General features: G+C 38.1%; 3 protein-coding genes across 3 annotated transcripts; 1 reads left to right on the top strand and 2 right to left on the bottom strand.

Moving 5' to 3' along the window:
- The first annotated feature begins 697 nt into the window (after positions 1-697).
- LOC145911573 (excitatory amino acid transporter-like) lies at positions 698-5,643 on the top strand. Its single transcript, XM_082998964.1, has 11 exons — positions 698-923; positions 1,061-1,210; positions 1,522-1,732; positions 1,851-1,893; positions 2,302-2,428; positions 2,658-2,784; positions 3,030-3,123; positions 3,261-3,400; positions 3,739-3,933; positions 4,216-4,350; positions 4,645-5,643. Exons 1-11 carry the CDS (start codon positions 752-754, stop codon positions 4,868-4,870), a joined length of 1,620 nt encoding a protein of 539 aa, XP_082855090.1. The 5' UTR covers positions 698-751; the 3' UTR covers positions 4,871-5,643.
- Positions 5,644-5,832: 189 nt separating this feature from the next.
- Positions 5,833-10,104, bottom strand: LOC145912107 (excitatory amino acid transporter 2-like). The gene is made up of 11 exons (XM_082999525.1): positions 9,975-10,104; positions 9,130-9,279; positions 8,624-8,837; positions 8,216-8,258; positions 8,041-8,149; positions 7,840-7,972; positions 7,447-7,540; positions 7,240-7,379; positions 6,628-6,822; positions 6,189-6,323; positions 5,833-5,971 (listed from the first exon to the last, which is right to left on the bottom strand). The coding sequence occupies exons 1-11, from the start codon at positions 10,102-10,104 to the stop codon at positions 5,833-5,835; spliced, it is 1,482 nt and encodes a 493-aa protein (XP_082855651.1).
- Positions 10,105-12,404: 2,300 nt separating this feature from the next.
- Positions 12,405-17,108, bottom strand: LOC145911576 (excitatory amino acid transporter-like). The gene is made up of 11 exons (XM_082998969.1): positions 16,887-17,108; positions 16,600-16,749; positions 16,146-16,356; positions 15,983-16,025; positions 15,183-15,309; positions 14,815-14,941; positions 14,480-14,573; positions 14,207-14,346; positions 13,798-13,992; positions 13,169-13,303; positions 12,405-12,992 (listed from the first exon to the last, which is right to left on the bottom strand). The coding sequence occupies exons 1-11, from the start codon at positions 17,059-17,061 to the stop codon at positions 12,767-12,769; spliced, it is 1,623 nt and encodes a 540-aa protein (XP_082855095.1). The 5' UTR covers positions 17,062-17,108; the 3' UTR covers positions 12,405-12,766.
- Between the last annotated feature and the right edge of the window lie 628 nt (positions 17,109-17,736).

Raw genomic sequence — 17,736 nt, 5'->3', positions numbered from 1 at the left:
GCTCACGTGGAAACTATGTAAAGTTGTTGCCGGGAAAGTGCGATTGCAAAACCACCAAACTTGTTGCAGGCTGTGGTTTGCGTTTTTTTTCAGGTTATTTAATTGGTAATAATTTCAGGTTTTAAAATCAATACGTCCACGCAATATTCCACTGTGAATATGCTTATTACGTTGTCGACCAAACGTTTATTGGCACTGACGGAAGATAATCAATACCTTGTTATTAGCTGATTGCACCGGGATGTAACACCATTATTCGCGAATTTTAGTGGCATTAACAATCACAAGTTCGGTGGTGGTGACATTTTACAGTTTGGGTATTGCAGACAGTGTAGATGATATGAACGCCGCGCGCTACACGTAAAGGAAAGTTAAACAGCAATATTGTCCGAAACCGTTTTTTTTTCGGAAGTTCTAGGCTCGAATTGCCTTGTTTTGTGGGCTTGGGTGAAACCCAAACGTAATCACTGTTGTTGAACCCTCAACTGGGAAAGTACGATTGCGCCAGTTCCCACTTTCAGTAACTTAATCATTTTTAAGTTGAGTTCCAAAGACAGTAAGCGGGAATATTGTCTTTTTCTGGACTCATTTATGCATTTTATGTTTGGCTTTAAAAAAACTTTTTTGATAAATTAGCGTTTAGAACTTGAGTTAGCTGTAATGCTCAACAAAATATTTGTCCTGTGCTTCTAGATTCCAGACAACTTGCTTTTAATTGTTCTTGTAAAACTACCTAAGTATTCCCACCGCAATGACCAGCACCGGAAATCAAGTAATGGTTAACGAAGAACTTCAGGCACTTTCGAACGGCAATACTAGAGAAAGTAGGAAACTTTCGAAACCATCCGACCACGAATCGCTTATTAACTGTTGGAGGTTTGAAGTCAAAAGCGAGACACTTCTCATACTTTTAACTATTGGTGGTGAGTTCATTGTTAATTTCTAATAAAAATGTTTTAAATTTCATTAGAACGAAATTAAATGCATGTGCATACCATCTCAAATCGTCATTCTATCTGGCAAAGCATTTAAACCTGTATTATTTTTGTTTTTATGCTAGCTGTTGTTCTGGGAGTGATTCTCGGATTTGCAATCAGGACCAGCGATCCTTCAGCTGAAGTCATTATGGTCGTCATGTTTCCCGGAGAATTGTTGATGAGAATGCTGAAAATGCTGATCATCCCAATTATCATCACCAGCATAATTACAGGTAATATTGTAAAATGTTATTCAACGCCGACAAAATTGTGAGATAAAACAGGCAAGCCAAGTGATTTATGCGTTTCAAGGCCAATACGTCTATCCTTAAAATGTCAGAGGTCGTTTTGCACGCTGAAATTCATCAAAACTCCACGCGGAAATGGGTTGACGCCAGTGCTGAAAGAGCTTGTGTATTTAGCTTATACCAGTACTTATAGTCTTCACTGAAGCATAACACGTGTGTCTTTATTGTTAAAAAGCGTTTCCATTTCGTTTAAAAGTCACAACATCCAATAACTTCTATGTTCGTTGCATGTGAAGGTTTGGCCAACCTTGAAACGGGAAAAAGCGGGAAAATTGGTGGCCACGCGGTGGCGTACTACCTGACAACGACCACTCTGGCGGTGATCTTGGGAATCGTTCTGGTTACCATCATCAAACCTGGACGAGGAGGATTTAACGAGGATGACATCGGAGAGAAGATGGAAGAGAGGATTGTATCTACCATGGATACCTTCCTTGACTTGATAAGGTGGGGTGCTTTGCTTAAGTTTAAAATTCAATACAAACGATATTGACATGCACAAAATAGCAATGTTTGTGAGCGCTCTTTTGGAAAAATTTGCAAAACAAATCTTTTCTTTATTCAGAAACATTTTCCCAAGCAACATTGTCGCTGCCTGCTTTCAGCTGGTAGGTTTATCACTTTTAATTATGTTGCGTAGTTCAAAAACTTTGGTAAAGTTTACTTAACAGTGTGCGTGTCGTTTTGTGTCGTTTCGTTTTGTGCAACTTTCTTTTTGCTCAGGTCTTTCCAATACTGGCTTCCCGAAGCCAACAATCTCCACAGATGCTTTAGCTCAATTAAGCAGACAGATCCGTTATTACAATGAAGATTGGCTTGTTAGTGACCTCCAGTGGCAGAGATATTCTAGTTGTTTGGTTTTATGACGTTGCTGTAGCATAAAGGCAAAAAAAACTTTTTCATTTAAAACCAGTGTTTTTGTGCTTAAACCTGAGTAAGATTCAACTGGAATTAGTTGCAAACGTGATTAAACTTGGACCGTTTCAGGATGAAAAGCGTTTACTTTTGTTTTTCAGGATCGTACGAAGTTGACGCCCATTATTCGAAACATGAACAACAGCATTAATATCTCAGGGAGGGTTGTCGATATCCCGATCGAATACAAACGCGAACTGGAAAAAGTTGGAAGCACAAACGTATTGGGTGCGCTTAAATGGACTTTTTGTCACAACACAGCTGTATCTTAGGACATACTGCTAAAAGATGTTTTACCGATTTGATAGAAGCTCATATTATGTAATAATTGCACAATATGTGGTAATAGACTCTAAGCAAAAAAATCTTTTACAGTTGTACCATCGGAAAATTATATTTTTCCTACTTGCCTTTCAAAAACTATGTTTTGTAAAATAAGATTTTATAATTATTTCAGGTTTAATTTCGTTTTGTACGTTGTTTGGACTTGTGATCGCGCGGCTTGGAAAGGATGCAAAGATAATTAAAGACTTCTTCAATTCCCTCAACAACATCTTCATGCGGATGATCATTTTCGTCTTGTGGTACGTCGTTGTCACATGCAGTTCATCTTCATCTCTGTACAAATTGTTGATGCGGATAGCACAGTCTTGTCTGATTTCTTAATTTGATATTTGTGTGACAATATTATTTGTTTCTTTTTTGCATAGTTCGTGCTCGTTTGTTTAACGAAAACAAAATTTAAAACTTCGTCCAACTTGCAACCAAAAAGTATTACTGTGCCATTAATGCATGGGATAGTTTGCACTCATCTCTTGTCTCCTTTCAGGTATTCGCCTATAGGCATTTGCAGTCTTATTGCCGGAAACCTGCTCAAAATGAAGAGTTTTCAACTGCTCGTTGAAACTCTCGGCTTGTACGTGGTATGTGCCGCTGTAAATGGATTTAAACTTTACTATATAATGCATATTTGTTTTTTTCTACATTCTCACGTCAATATAACCTATGACTTTTCTGTGTTTTTTACCCAAATTTAAACCACATGTGGCTTGTTGACCAGATCACTGTAATCGTGGGTCTCCTTATCCATTCCGTTTTGGTGCTTCCCCTCATATATTGGCTGATGACTCGCAAAAATCCGATTCGTTTTTTCATGGGAGTTTTTCAGGCCTTTTTAACTGCCCTTGGCACAGGTTCAAGGTAAGTTTTAATTTTTTTTCACGTCTTGTTTTTAGCTCTGCTTTACATCTGTGTCCCCAAGCGGTAAAATTTTACAATATTTGTTTTGCTTTGATTTAAAACGTTTTTTTTAAATACTTCCTAAATTCAGTTAAAATACCTCTACTTTTTTACGATAAACCAATAAATACTGTAGACAATGGTGCACTATTTTATTTCACTTAAAGCAGCCAATCTGTCAAAATAGTGCACCAGTTACTATATTAATTATAGACCTGAAACTGACAGAAAGTATTGCAGAAATTGAACGCTATAAATAAAGTCCAATTTCACTGAATTTGTAACTTGGACTTCTTCAGCGCTGGAACACTCCCAGTCACCATCAGATGCCTGGAAAAAAATCTGAATATTGACCAGCGGATCACCAGGTTTGTTCTTCCTCTGGGCGCTACGATGAATATGGATGGAACCGCATTGCTTGAGGGAGTGGCCGCGATTACCATCGCACAGATGTACCAACACAGCTTGTCGTTTGGACAGATTCTGACTATCAGGTACGAATGTGATTATTACAGCAGTCGCTTTTTTTGCAATGTCGCAACCATCAGAAAATGTAAAAAATACTGTTAAAAAATGGTTCAAAAAAATCAGCCGTTGTCTCTTAGTTTCAAAAAACACGAAAAAAACTTTCGGCCGAAACATTTTTATAGTTCTACCCGCCCAAGGACAACATGTGTTGTTGATTATTTCCATGTGTAAACCTTTTTCACCACTGCCTTTATTTAATGAAAGGATGCGGGTGAATGTAAATTATAGGAACAATATTTTGTGTTCAGCATCACAGCTACGATGGCCAGTATTGGAGCAGCCGCTATACCGAGCGCTGGGTTGGTGACACTGCTGTTGGTTTTGACGGCCATTGGAGTTCCCACCGAAGCTGTTGGTCTTCTCTGGTCTATCGATTGGTTCCTGTATGTTTTGTTGAAAGTTCACATACTTACTTGTGTATTTTAATTGTCTGTATTTGTGTTCGAATCAACACATTGGATTTCAACGAAACAAGTCTTTATTTAGTTCTCTATGCAAGTAGTACAACCCTCAACTTTATTAAATCCATACAATTTTTAAATTTGATCAATAGTTACTATCAAAATGTAATACAATACCTTGTTAATATTTTGACTAACAAATTAAGCTGAATTTTCCAAAATTAGGCCTTGTTAAGCCTCTTTTTCCATCTTGTTGACCTTAAACGTATTTAACAGGGATCGAATCCGCACTGGTGTCAATGTATTCGGAGACTGTGTCGGCGCTGGAATTGTTCAACACCTTAACAACGACATGCTGCATAGAACTGCACTGGACGAAAGCCAGGATTCGCACAAAGAAAATGGAAGCGAAAAGAGTTTGGATCGCTTGAATCGCCCAAAGGAACAACCTCTGACCGACAGCGGCTTTTGCATGGACAACAAACGTGACTCTGTTGTTTAGAGACTGTGCAGATATCCTGTGCAGCCTAGCTCACCTGTTGTTTGTGCCGTAGTAGTAAAAAGGCTGTGAGGCTGTTCAATCGCCGTCGTATGCTGATGCATCTGGTAGTTCTTATCCACTTTTGCGAGAAGTGCGCCACTTAAAACTATATTACTTGCTTTAGCTTAAGAGAACTGCTCAATTAAAAGCAACAAAATGGTGTTTGGCTCTAGCAATTGGAACTTAAGGACCTCATGACCAATTACTGCAAATTTTTTTTTGCGAACTATCATTGAATATAGCAAAAGAAGTTACCTATAGATAGTGAACGTTGTTATTAAACTTACTGTGTTCCGAAAGTGTTGCTGGAAATATTTTAAATGCGAATGAATATGGTTCTCTCGGCGGTTGTAAGAAAAGTATCCCAGTCGTAGATTTTTACTCATTGGGGCATCAAATAATCCACAATATTGCTCGGCTGTTATCACCATTTCTGATCCGTGTTTATAAACTTGTGAAGATTGTAATGTGCCAAGTGAATACATGCTGGACTCACATTCCTGAAATATAACCCAAATGATACTTGAAGGTCTTGGCAATTATCACTGAGTCAAGCATGGCACCCTAACGGCATAACATATATATGGCCCAATGAAAGTTACGTCACACATAAAGGACGACAGAAACGATCGCACAATTTTTACGTTAAATATTCGTTTAATGTTGTATTTTTTTCACTGCATTCGCATTTGGTCACATGATTGTTTCGTATGGTGCACAATACAATAAAAATCTTCACGATAACAAATTGAACGTATGTGTGAATAATGCGATATGAAGTTTGAGGCTGCCCAAAACACAAATGGCAAAACAAAAGTACCCAACAGTTTGGAAATGAACCATAGAAGTACTGTTGCATATGGACCTTGTAATGGTGCTTAGCAAGCGTGCATTTATCATCCAAAAATACAGTGTGGAAACTATTAAACCAAACTAGGATCGAGGCGGGAATTTTCATGCGAGAATTCGGGTATGTTGTCCTGCAGTGAATGGTTGAAATGCGACACTAAGCAAACTCCTATCTCATCTCCCATTATGTTCACTGGGCCCCGCATTCGTTCACTAAAGATATGAAAAGGTTTCAATATTACCCAAAACAAAAAAAAAGTATCAAGCTGTCGTAAGTTAAAGCTACGCCTAAATTCAACTTCAGCTTTTGAAATCAATTTAAAATTGTTATTGCACAAAGTAACCAAACATTAGCCTTACAAATCTAAAGTTTTCTTGGATTTTGAATTAAGAACACGTTTAACTTGACAAGGACAGCAAGCTCGCTTACACTAGCCAATCCACTGTGTAAAGCAATCCCAGCGCCTCGCTCGGAATGCCGACAGATTGCAGAACAAACAATACCACGACCAACCCACTTCCTGGCACAGCAGCAGCCCCAATCCCAGCCATGGTACCGGTGAGCCTTCAGACAAGAATCGTAACACCTTTCCATCATATAGTGATTTTATGTAGGAAGTGGGGATCGCATATTTAAACAAAGTGCCATTATTGGTAACTGGAAATTCACGTTTTTTCTGTAGTCAATGTGTTGATCGCTTCCAGATTCTAAGATTTAAGTTTGATATGTTTTCGAACGCTCCGCACTGCCAATAAACTCATTTCTGGTGATATAATTGCACTTTGCTATAAACGATACAACAGCCCAGCATATTTATGGAAACTTCGTCGATCGCATATATAGCACAATAAATACAATACCTTCTTACCAAACTGTAATTACTTCACCGAAAGAAAGAGATATTCCGTTCATCTGCGCTATTGTAACTGCCGCCACACCTTGAAACATCGCTGTGCCGTCCATATTTATGGTGGCTCCCAGTGGAAGCATGACTCTTGTAAAACGCTTATCTATCTTTAAGTTTTCTTCAGCACACCTTATAGTGACGGGCAAGGTTGCTGCGCTGTGAACCGAGCAGAGCAAATTAATTGAAATTTTTCTGAATAAAATGCATAAATCTTCCAATGACAACACTGCATGTGGTCTTGGTATCGTTGTTGCAAAAGTCTTATGAAAAGAGATTTTCTAGACTAAGCTTGGTTATTGCAAAATCGTCCAAGACGCTAAATTTTCAGAATAAATATAGACTTTTCGCCCTTGGGTGCATTTTGTTTTTAGAATGCTAATAACCAAGGGGAAAAAATAAATGTTTTGGAAAGTAAGTGTCTCTATGACGTTTGTGCGAATATCTATTGGTTGATTTATATTTAGGAAATTCACTGATTGAAATTTAAGTAAGGTTTGCAACAAAAATTTCCAATTGGATATCAGGCTTCATTACGCGTTCATGCAAAAAAATTGTACCAAATAAATCCCTTACCTCGAATTTGTCCCAAAAATGGCGAGAAGGGCGTGTACACTCCCGATATAAACTCGAAAGGGATTTTTCCGGGTTGCAATGAAATAAATTAACGGTAAAACCACCATGGAATGCAGTAACAAGCCGACAAACATGGTTGTCTAAGGCGAAGGGATAATTTTAAATTACGTCGAAAGTAAGTTGTATGTTTATAGTGAAATCCTTTACCATATAAAGTCCAAGTGTTCGAAAGGTGGAAAGTATGTTTTCCACTCTGACAAGATTCCCGGCAATAAGGCTGCATATTCCAAGTGGTGCATACCTAAAATAAAACAAAAGACAAGTCAGTATATCAGATATAAGCAATGGAGCCAACAATATGAACAAGTTGAAACAGTGGCTCTCTATGGAGCTCGCTATAAAAATAATATTCGATTTGTTTGTTAAAGTCCAAACTTAAACATATCAGGCCTCATCAATACAGCCTCCTGTGTGGTGACTAATGACCAAACGGTCAAACGAAGATTTACAAGCATTTGCCGACAATGGGACCCAAAAGGATGAAACAAAGGCAGCTTACTGCAATCAGTTATCAAACATTTTGGGTAATAGCATCCTTACCACATAGTTTTCATCATTATATCCATGAAAATCGTATAGAGCTCCTCGAAAAAGCGAAGTAACACAAGGGGCCGACTACCTGTGGATTTCCTATTCAGCGCAAGTCCAATCATGATGCAAAACGTGATCAGACCTTGCGGGACAAAGTAATCTATTCAGTTTATGTCAACAGACAAGGAACACTAATGTCACTCAACTCACCTAAAGCATTAGTTCCATCCACACTTTCCAAAGTTTTGACAAGTTGAACTGTGGAGTTTTTTGACGCATTGTTGACCTCCTTCATGACTTGTACGACTTTTGTGCTATCCTGTTGTAATTAAAAAATTTTTTTTGGATATATCGTTTCTTTTGATTCATTTACAAATCACATTACCACACGAAACCAGGCTTCCACGAGATTTTTCGGAAACAAATTCCTGTAAAATAGACAAAAGAGGAAAAGATATCTATAAACTATAGATAAATTGCGATTGAAGTAAGGTAGCAAAACTAGCTTCAAATACAACACACCTAACGATCACCGACTCTATTGAGTATTTGCTATAACGAAGAACTTCTTGTTACGTAGTTTTTGCATAAATTAACTACAACTACCATTTTGCCTTGAATTGTCAGTGCTGATAGACCTGGCTTATCCCAGAAGAGAATATCATTGACACAGTGAGGAAATATGCGTGTTTGTACAACAGACACAAGCAGAGTCATCAGTGCATTTCAAAATAAAACCTAAATCTAGCCATAACGATTTAATGAGCATGAAGACATACCAACATATACCCACCGTATTATATCGAGAAATGAGTCAAGAGCGGAAAAAGTAACGTTTTCGTTCCGAAGTGCTTTGACCTCAAAATCTCCTTGTCGTTGATAACCTGGTTTGATCGTCAAGACCATCACGATTCCGATGAGAACCGAACAGAAGGTTGTCAATACGTAGTAGAGGATGATTTGAAGCCCAACTTTTCCGCTTTTTCCATCGAAAAGCTTTGTGACACCTGTGGAACACTGCAGCATTCAGCGACATCAAATAAATGCGTGCGTTTATATTTGAAAAGTCTTGCAGGTTAATGACACATTTATTGCTCCAGAAATATGAGTTTCGCTTACGAATTGTGGACATCGTCAGTTTCTTATTGAAAACAAAATCTATGATGCTTTTGTTCCTAAATTTGTAACGACAAGACAGTCAAATGTGCAGTTGAGTGAACAAAAAAAATTTTAATTGACGCTTCGTGTTCGTTAAAAAGCAGAATTTGAAACACGTTAAACAATAGAAATTAAACCGACCTGTAATAATGCTTGTAGTTATAAGCGGAATTACCAACATTTTTAGCATTCTCAGCAGCAGTTCTCCCGGAAAGCTAATGACTGTCTTCATTTCCTCAGATAAGTTTGCATGACGTAATACGAACCCCATGGTAATGCCCAGAAACACGCCTGCAAATATTTGTGTGTTGTCAAAACAAACGATGCAGACTGGAAGCTACGCATGATTGAACGCAGTGTTTGCAATGCTCAGAGGAGTTATTTGTTGCAAAGGATGCGTTTTACAAAATTCCGTGATAATAATTTACACACAATTTGACTTACGTTACGTTTAAAAACACGATAACATGAGTCTCCTATATGCACATTATCGCGATTCTATTAATAAACCTCCATGATCAAAGTTTTTATTTTTTAGTTTTTTTTAGCACTGTAAAAAAGTTGTGTTAACAGCATATAGATAAGCAAAGTGGGGCTAATAATATGAATTGTGTAAGCTGCAGAAAGATGGTCACTGTTTCGACATATAGATGTTTACAAAGCTTTGTACCACCACAAAATATCCACAAAAGGAAATCTGTCTTTCTGTCACAAGTAACGTTTTTACAAATTAACACTTTTGGTCGAGAAACCAACATTGCAAGAACGGACATTTTGCAACATCCTAAATTATTCAACAACGGTAGTACTTTGCTAATCAACGAAACCATAAGTTTGCATCACACAAAACTTATGAAAGAATGTGACGAGCCGCCATACTGCGAATACAGCATCCGACATCTTTGCAAACCGAATTATAAACCGAACTATTATAGTTTCAACACATTTTTCGAAAAATTCGGACTTACTGTATTTCAATTTCTTACCAATCAATGTGAAAATAACCAGTGCACCATGCTTGGTCGTCCGAAATCCACAAAAACGCCTTGTATGCAAGTCCTTAGAATTGCTTGCCACACTTTTATCAACTTCGCTTGTTGATTCCTCGCTAGACATTCTTCAATCACACTCTACCTATGAGCTATTCTAACAAATATATGGAGGTGTACAGCACAGTGCTAAAATGGAAAACATGTGTTAAACTATCTTTGAGTCAAAACTGTCATAAAACAAACAAACAGAAAAAAACACAGCTAGACTTGAATGTAACAAAACACCCTGTCGCATCTACCAATCGACGGCGTGGTAAAATATAACAAAATCATGTTCGCAGGCTGAACCTATATGACGGAAATGAACGACGTCCGCGGTCTATTTTGTAGAATGCCTTCCGGTCGATTTCACAGTTGCAGTTTTGCGCAAATTCTTTTGAGGCAAAAAAGCCCATTTTAGGAGAGCCACCTCTCCGTCAGCCCTTGGGCGAGACTTTTTCTGGATTATGGCGCAGAATTTATCACGTACAAAAATAAGGTAAAAACATTTGCACCGCTTGAGGGTTTACACGACAGAAAGTACGGTGAGGTGCAACAAGAATGCAGTACAAGAGTGCAGTGAGGTGTAACAAGAGGGCAGTGAGGCACAAAACGTTGTACTACACAGCGCAACATCATAATTACAGTGCCAATTTTATCAAGTTAAATTTAAAAGTTGTGAACAACAAGATTGATCCGAACCACTCGGATAATTTTTCATCAGAACAAATTCACGTACAGGAACACGCACATCACGTTATGCTGCAGTGTACTCAATCACACGAACAATACTTCGCACAACAACCATGACCTTATAGTACACTTTAAACTTAAGTATGCATGTGAAAGCTGTACTTGCCTTTTGTTTTACTTTTGACTACTAATGCCAGAACAATAAATTCAAATATATTTGCACATCAAAATCCGTTTGTACCCGATACAATTGCATACCGCAGCAGTCAAATTAAATGAATCGCTGCATGTATGGCTTCATTCCTGCGGAACGGTGTGCTGCATTTAGTTGATGACTCGATAAGATAATTGGTCGGCTGGCGATCAAATTGGCGTGAAGTTTGTACTTGACAATACCGAGATTGTTGCGAAAATTGCGATTTGGATCTGCGAAATCGGATCTTGTTTTTTTAGAAGGACAAACAACTTATGGACAATGAAAAACGCAACTGAACAATCATTACCTTTATTGCTTGTAAACGCGATTTGGTGCTTTTATATATGACCCAATAACTAAAGATTCTATTGGAATTTTTAGCGAATTATGTTCGTCAATTTCCCAGGAAATACTTTTGTGTTTGCAGCCATGCAATTTGCTCAGGACTGAACCCCTTCGCTGCGATTTGCCAGTAGTGAAAAAAACAAATGTTCATTGTCAACAATATATGGTCAAGAGCTGCGAAAATTAAAAAATGGGGTGACTGTCTGGGTAAATTGTTACCAAATACGTTAAACCAAACAGTGACATTCCTTCTTCTTACGCACTCGTATCTACCTCACAGACACCAAGCGCCTCCACTTCGTACTCGCTGACGTCACCAACTTCACGATTCAAATGAGCGATAACGCAAACCCCGAAGACGTCACCCACGATGTTTACGATGCCTCGCATTCTGTCTCTATGCAAAATAGGAAATTGATAGTTAAAAAAAGCAAGGAGAGAAACCAGTGCCCATCAATCATATACTAACATTATCCAGTCCACTGTATAAAAAAATCCGATGGTTTCTATTGGCAACCCGATGGACTGAATTACGAACACAACCACCACAAATCCAGAACCAGGAATTGCCGCAGCACCAATTGAAGCCAACGAACCAGTGACGCTTAAAAAAGAAGGTTTGAAGCCCATTATGTAGGTTGTTTAATACACAGTTCGCATTGTTCATACACAAGTTTAATTTGTTATCGAGCAATTTCTTCTTTGTGTATTTAGAAAACTTACCTGCTGTTTATAGCGAGCTACAAACCCATATTAGAAGATTTTTATTGTATTGTGTATCATACGAAACAGTCATGTGACCAAATGCAAATGCAGTGAAAAAAATACAACATAAAATAATATTTTAACGTAAAAATTGTGCGAACGTTGCTGTCGCCCTTTATCTGTGACGCAACTTTCATTGGGCCATATATATGTTATGTCAATAGGGCGCCGTGCTTGACTCAATAATAATTGCAAAAACTTCAAATTTCAAGAATGTGGTTCCACCATGTATTCACTTGGCACGTAATTCACAAGTTTATAAACACGAATCAGAAATGGTGATAACAGCCGAGCAATATTGTGGATTATTTGATGACCCATGCAATGACTGAACATCTACGACTGGAATAATTTTCTTACAACCGCCAAAAGAACCATATGCATTTAAAATATTTTCGGCAACACTTTTGGAACACAGTAAGTTCAATAACAACGTTCACTAACTATAGGTAACTTCTTTTGCTATATTGAATGATAGTTTGCAAAAAAAAGTTTGCAGTATCTGGTCATGACGTCCGTTAGTTCCAATTGCTAGTGCCAAAGACAATTTTGTTGCTTTAAATTGAGCAGTTCGCTTAAGCAACGCTAAAGCAAGTAATATAGTTTTAAGAGGCGCACTTCTCGCTATAGTGGATAAGAACTATCAGATGCATCAGCATACCACGGCAATTGAACAGCCTCACAGCCTTTTTACTACTACGGCACAAACAACAGGTGAGCTAGGCTGCACAGGATATCTGCACAGTCTCTAAACAACAGAGTCACGTTTGTTGTCCATGCACAAGCCGCTGTCGGTCAGAGGTTGTTCTTTTGGGCGAGTCAAGCGATCCAAACTCTTTTCGCTTCCATTTTCTTTGTGCGAATCCTGGCTTTCGTCCAGTGCAGTTCTTTGCAGCATGTCGTTGTTAAGGTGTTGAACAATTCCAGCGCCGACACAGTCTCCGAATACATTGACACCAGTGCGGATTCGATCCCTGTTAAAATGCTTAAGGTCAACAAGATGGTAAATGAGGCTTCAGAAGGTATAATTTTAGAAAGTTCGGCTTGTTTTTAAATGTATATAGGTCTAAATATTGAAAAAAAATTTGATAGGGGATCAACCGCAAAAAAAAATATAGATTGCATATAATTAACTTTCAACAAAACATACAGGAACCAATCGATAGACCAGAGAAGACCAACAGCTTCGGTGGGAACTCCAATGGCTGTCAAAACCAACAGTAGTGTCACCAACCCAGAGCTAGGTATAGCGGCTGCTCCAATACTGGCCATCGTAGCTGTGATGCTGAACAAAAAACATTGATCCCGCGTTTACATTCACCCGCATCCTTTCATTAATTAACCCTTGGGCGAAGAAAGTTTACACATAGAAATAATAAATAACACATGTTGCCCATGGGCGGGTAGAACCATAAAAATCTTTCGACCGATTTGCCTCGTTGTACAAAATTCCTTCAGTGTGTTTTGAAACATATTAACAAAGGATGATTTTTTTGAAAAAACAAAGTATTTGATGATTTCCTGCCCTCCACTTTTGCACAGTATTTTAAAATTTTCTGGTTAGGTATTTCCTCATAATTCTAAATATAAAGAGACTGGTCCATACTATTGAAAACGTTGACATGTTTTTCAACTGATGATGGCATAAGCTCTTGCCGAAACGTTCTAAATAAATAAAACATATCAATGTTTTCAACAGTATAGGCCAGTTTCTTTATTCTCAGAATTCTGGCTTGTTGCTTTGAAAATTGGCGACAGCTGTAAACAATTGCATTTTACCTGATGGTTAGGATCTGTCCAAACGACAAGCTGTGTTGGTACATCTGTGCGATGGTAATCGAAGCCACTCCCTCAAGCAATGCGGTTCCATCCATATTCATCGTAGCGCCCAGAGGAAGAACAAACCTGGTGATCCGCTGGTCAATATTCAGATTTTTTTCCAGGCATCGGATGGTGACTGGGAGTGTTCCGGCGCTGTGGAAGTCCAGGTCAATGAAATCGGACTGTGTTAATCGTAAAACAGTCGAGAGTGGTACTTGAATTTAGGAAGTATTTAACTAAACATTTTTAACTTTCGTAAATCAATAACAAAGCACAACTATCATAGTTATCAGGACAATTACGTCGCTTGGGAAGCACAGATGTAAGCCAGACCTAAAAACAAGACAAGGAAAAATAGAGAACTTACCTTGAACCTGTGCCAAGGGCAGTCAAAAACGCCTGAAAAACCCCCATAAAGAAATGGATTGGATTTTTGCGGGTCATCAGCCAATATATAAGGGGAAGCACCAAAACGGAATGGATAAGGAGACCCACGATTACAGTGATCTGGTCAACAAGCCACATGTGGTTTAAATTTGGGTAAAAAAAGACAAGTCATAGGTTATATTGACGTATAGATGTAGAAAGAATAATTATGCATCACATAGTAAAGTTTAAATCCATTTACAGCGGCACTTACCACGTACAAGCCGAGAGTTTCAACGAGCAGTTGAAAACTCTTCATTTTGAGCAAGTTTCCGGCAACAAGACTGCAAATGCCGATAGGCGAATACCTGAAAGGAGACAAGAGATGAGTGCAAATTATGCATTAATGGCATAGTAATACTTATTGGTTGCAAGTTGGACGAAGTTTTAATTTTTGTTTTCGTTAAACAAACGAGCAGCAACAATACAAAAAAAGAAACAAATAATATTGTCACACAAATATCAAATTAAGAAATCAGGCAGAGCTGTGCTATCCGCATCAACAAGATGTACAGAGATGAAGATGAACTACATGTGACAACGACGTACCACAAGACGAAAATGATCATCCGCATGAAGATGTTGTTGAGGGAATTGAAGAAGTCTTTAACCATCTTTGCATCCTTTCTAAGCCGCGCGATCACAAGTCCAAACAACGTACAAAAAGAAATTAAACCTGGAATAATTATAAAATCTTTTTTTACAAAACATAGTTTGTTGGTGTGCGCGATAAAGTAAAGCCAAGTAAGAAAAATATAATTTTCTGATGGTAGAAAGGTAAAAGATTTTTCTTTTGTCTGTTACCACATATTGTGCAATTATTACATAATATGAGCCCAGTTTTCTTTTATCAAATCGGTAAAACATCTCTTAGCTGTATGTCCTAAGAAAAAGCTGTGTTGTCCATTTAAGCGCACCCAATACGTTTGTGCTTCCAACTTTTTCCAGTTCGCGTTTGTATTCGATCGGGATTTCGACAACTCTCCCTGAGATATTCATGCTGTTGTTCATGTTTCGAAAAATGGGCGTCAACTTCGTACGATCCTGAAAAACAAATGCAAACGCTTTTCATCCTGAAATGGTCCAAGTTTAATCACGTCTTCAACTAATTCCAGTTGAATCTTACATAGGTTTAAGCACAACAACACTGGTTTTAAATAAAAGTTTTTTTGCCTTCATGTTACAGCAACGTCATAAAACCAAACAACTAGAATATCTCTGCCACTGGAGGTCACTAACAAGCCAATCTTCATTGTAATAACGGATTTGTCTGCTTAATTGAGCTAAAGCAGCTGTGGAGATTGTTGGCTTTGGGAAGCCAGTATTGGAAAGACCTGAGCAAAAAGAAAGTTGCATAAAACGAAACCATGCTGTACAAATTATTGTAAACTAAAAACCACCGTCCGTTCCGTCACTTATAGTTTACTAATACTAGCTCGTTTTGAAAATTATGTTTTAGATGCTTAATCGTAATGTTTAATACGTGCCTGTTCAATATATCGTAAAATGCTATATATTTCATACCTAGGCGAGAAGTTATGCCAAAATATGTGTATGGTAGTTCTGTACAAAATTTGGGTGAACATGGTATATACATGTTAAAATTCAACAAAAGAAATGCGGTACATGTTTTAAATCGGAGGAATCAATAGTTAATTTTCAATGTTAACCAACCACATACAAGCAATACGCAACATAATTAAAGTGATAAACCTACCAGCTGAAAGCAGGCAGCGACAATGTTGCTTGGGAAAATGTTTCTGAAAAAAGAAAAGATTTGTTTCGCAAATTTTTTCAAAAGAGCGCTCACAAACATTGTTGTTATATGCATGTCAATATCGTTTGTATTAAATTTTAAACTTATAAGCAAAGCACCCAACCTGATCAAGTCAAGGAAGGTATCCATAGTAGATACAATCCTCTCTACCCTCTTCTCTCCGATGTCATCCTCGTTAAATCCTCCTCGTCCAGGTTTGATTATGGTAACCAGAGCGATTCCCAAGATCACCGCCAGAGTGGTCGTTGTCAAGTAGTACGCCACCGCGTGGCCACCAATTTTCCCGCTTTTTCCAGTTTCAAGGTTGGCCAAACCTTCACATGCAACGAACACAGAGGTTGTTGGATGTTGTGGCTTTCGAACGAAATGGAAATTCATTTAAAGAATTATTATAAACGTTTTTTGCTTCAGCGAAGACTAAGCCTAAATACACAAGTTCTTTCGGCACTGATGTCATTTTAAGGATAAACGCATTGGCCTTGAAACGCATAAATCACTTGGCTTGCATGTTTTATCTCACAATTTTGTCCACGTTGAATAACATTTTACAATATTACCTGTAATTATGCTGGTGATGATAATTGGGATGATCAGCATTTTCAGCATTCTCATCAGCAATTCTCCGGGAAACATGACGACCATAATGACTTCAGCTGAAGGATCGCTGGTCCTGATTGCAAATCCGAGAATCACTCCCAGAACAACAGCTAGCAAGAAAACAAAAACAATACAGGTTCAAATGCTTTGCCAGATAGAATGACGATTTAAGATGGCATGCACATGCATTTAATTTCGTTCTAATGAAATTTAAATCATTTTTATTAAAAATTAACCATAAACTTACCACCAATAGTTAAAAGTATGAGAAGTGTCTCGCTTTTGATTTCAAACCTCCAACAGTTAATAAGCGATTCGTGGCCATCGGATGGTTGCGAAAGTTTCCTACTTTCTGTAGTATTGCCGTTCAAAAGTGCCTGAAGTTCTTCGTTGACCATTACTTGATTTCCAGTGTTGGCCATTACGTTTGAAATACTTAGGTAGTTTTACAAGAACAATTAAAATCAAGTTGTCTGGAATGTAGAAGCACAGGACAATTTTTTTGTACAAAATTGATTTTTTTGTTTCAACCTAGTACCTGAGGTATTTAAACGAATATATGGCGATGTACAGCACTGTGCTAAAATGGAAAACATGTTTTCAACTATCTTTGAGTCAAAACTGTCCAAAAACAAGCAAAAACAGCTATACACTTATCTGCCAGTCGACGACGTGGTAAAAATATAACAAAACCATTTTCGCAGGCTTATCATGGATGCCGGAAATGAACGTCGTTCGTATAGTTGTGTACACATTGCGCGTCATATATTTTGTATATGAATACCATCCGGTAGATTTCACTGTTGCAGTTTTGCTCAAATTCTTTTGAGGCAGCCAATGTTGGAATAACTCTCCTTCTGACAATAAAATTAACGTAGATTCTATGGCAACCGAAGTTTCGTCTGCCATTGGGCGAGACTTTTTCCGGATTATGGCGCAGCAATTCACCACGTACACAAATAAGGAAAAACATTTCATTTGCACTGCTTGTGGATTCACATGACGGAGAGTACAGTGAGGCGCAGCGGAACGGTGTCCTTTTAGTTGATGACTCGATAAGATAATTGGTCGGTTGGCGATCAAATTGGCGTGAAGTT

This window comes from Ascidia mentula, chromosome 8 (assembly GCF_947561715.1).
Source record: "Ascidia mentula chromosome 8, kaAscMent1.1, whole genome shotgun sequence".
Lineage (NCBI taxonomy): Eukaryota > Metazoa > Chordata > Ascidiacea > Phlebobranchia > Ascidiidae > Ascidia > Ascidia mentula.
This window is presented reverse-complemented; position numbering and strand designations above follow the sequence as displayed.

What these genes read in the sequence shown, in the direction of transcription:
- LOC145911573 (XM_082998964.1), top strand. Translation starts at nt 752, where the DNA reads ATGACCAGCACCGGAAATCAAGTAATGGTTAACGAAGAACTTCAGGCA. An exon ending in GCCCTTGGCACAGGTTCAAG is followed by an intron (nt 3,401 to 3,738) that starts GTAAGTTTTAAT and finishes GGACTTCTTCAG; the next exon opens with CGCTGGAACACTCCCAGTCA. An exon ending in GGACAGATTCTGACTATCAG is followed by an intron (nt 3,934 to 4,215) that starts GTACGAATGTGA and finishes TTTTGTGTTCAG; the next exon opens with CATCACAGCTACGATGGCCA.
- LOC145912107 (XM_082999525.1), bottom strand. Translation starts at nt 10,104, where the DNA reads ATGTCTAGCGAGGAATCAACAAGCGAAGTTGATAAAAGTGTGGCAAGC. An exon ending in GGATGGAACTAATGCTTTAG is followed by an intron (nt 7,973 to 8,040) that starts GTGAGTTGAGTG and finishes TTGTCCCGCAAG; the next exon opens with GTCTGATCACGTTTTGCATC. An exon ending in GGTGAAGTAATTACAGTTTG is followed by an intron (nt 6,324 to 6,627) that starts GTAAGAAGGTAT and finishes TCTTGTCTGAAG; the next exon opens with GCTCACCGGTACCATGGCTG.
- LOC145911576 (XM_082998969.1), bottom strand. Translation starts at nt 17,061, where the DNA reads ATGGCCAACACTGGAAATCAAGTAATGGTCAACGAAGAACTTCAGGCA. An exon ending in GCCCTTGGCACAGGTTCAAG is followed by an intron (nt 13,993 to 14,206) that starts GTAAGTTCTCTA and finishes GGACTTCCACAG; the next exon opens with CGCCGGAACACTCCCAGTCA. An exon ending in GGACAGATCCTAACCATCAG is followed by an intron (nt 13,304 to 13,797) that starts GTAAAATGCAAT and finishes TTTTTTGTTCAG; the next exon opens with CATCACAGCTACGATGGCCA.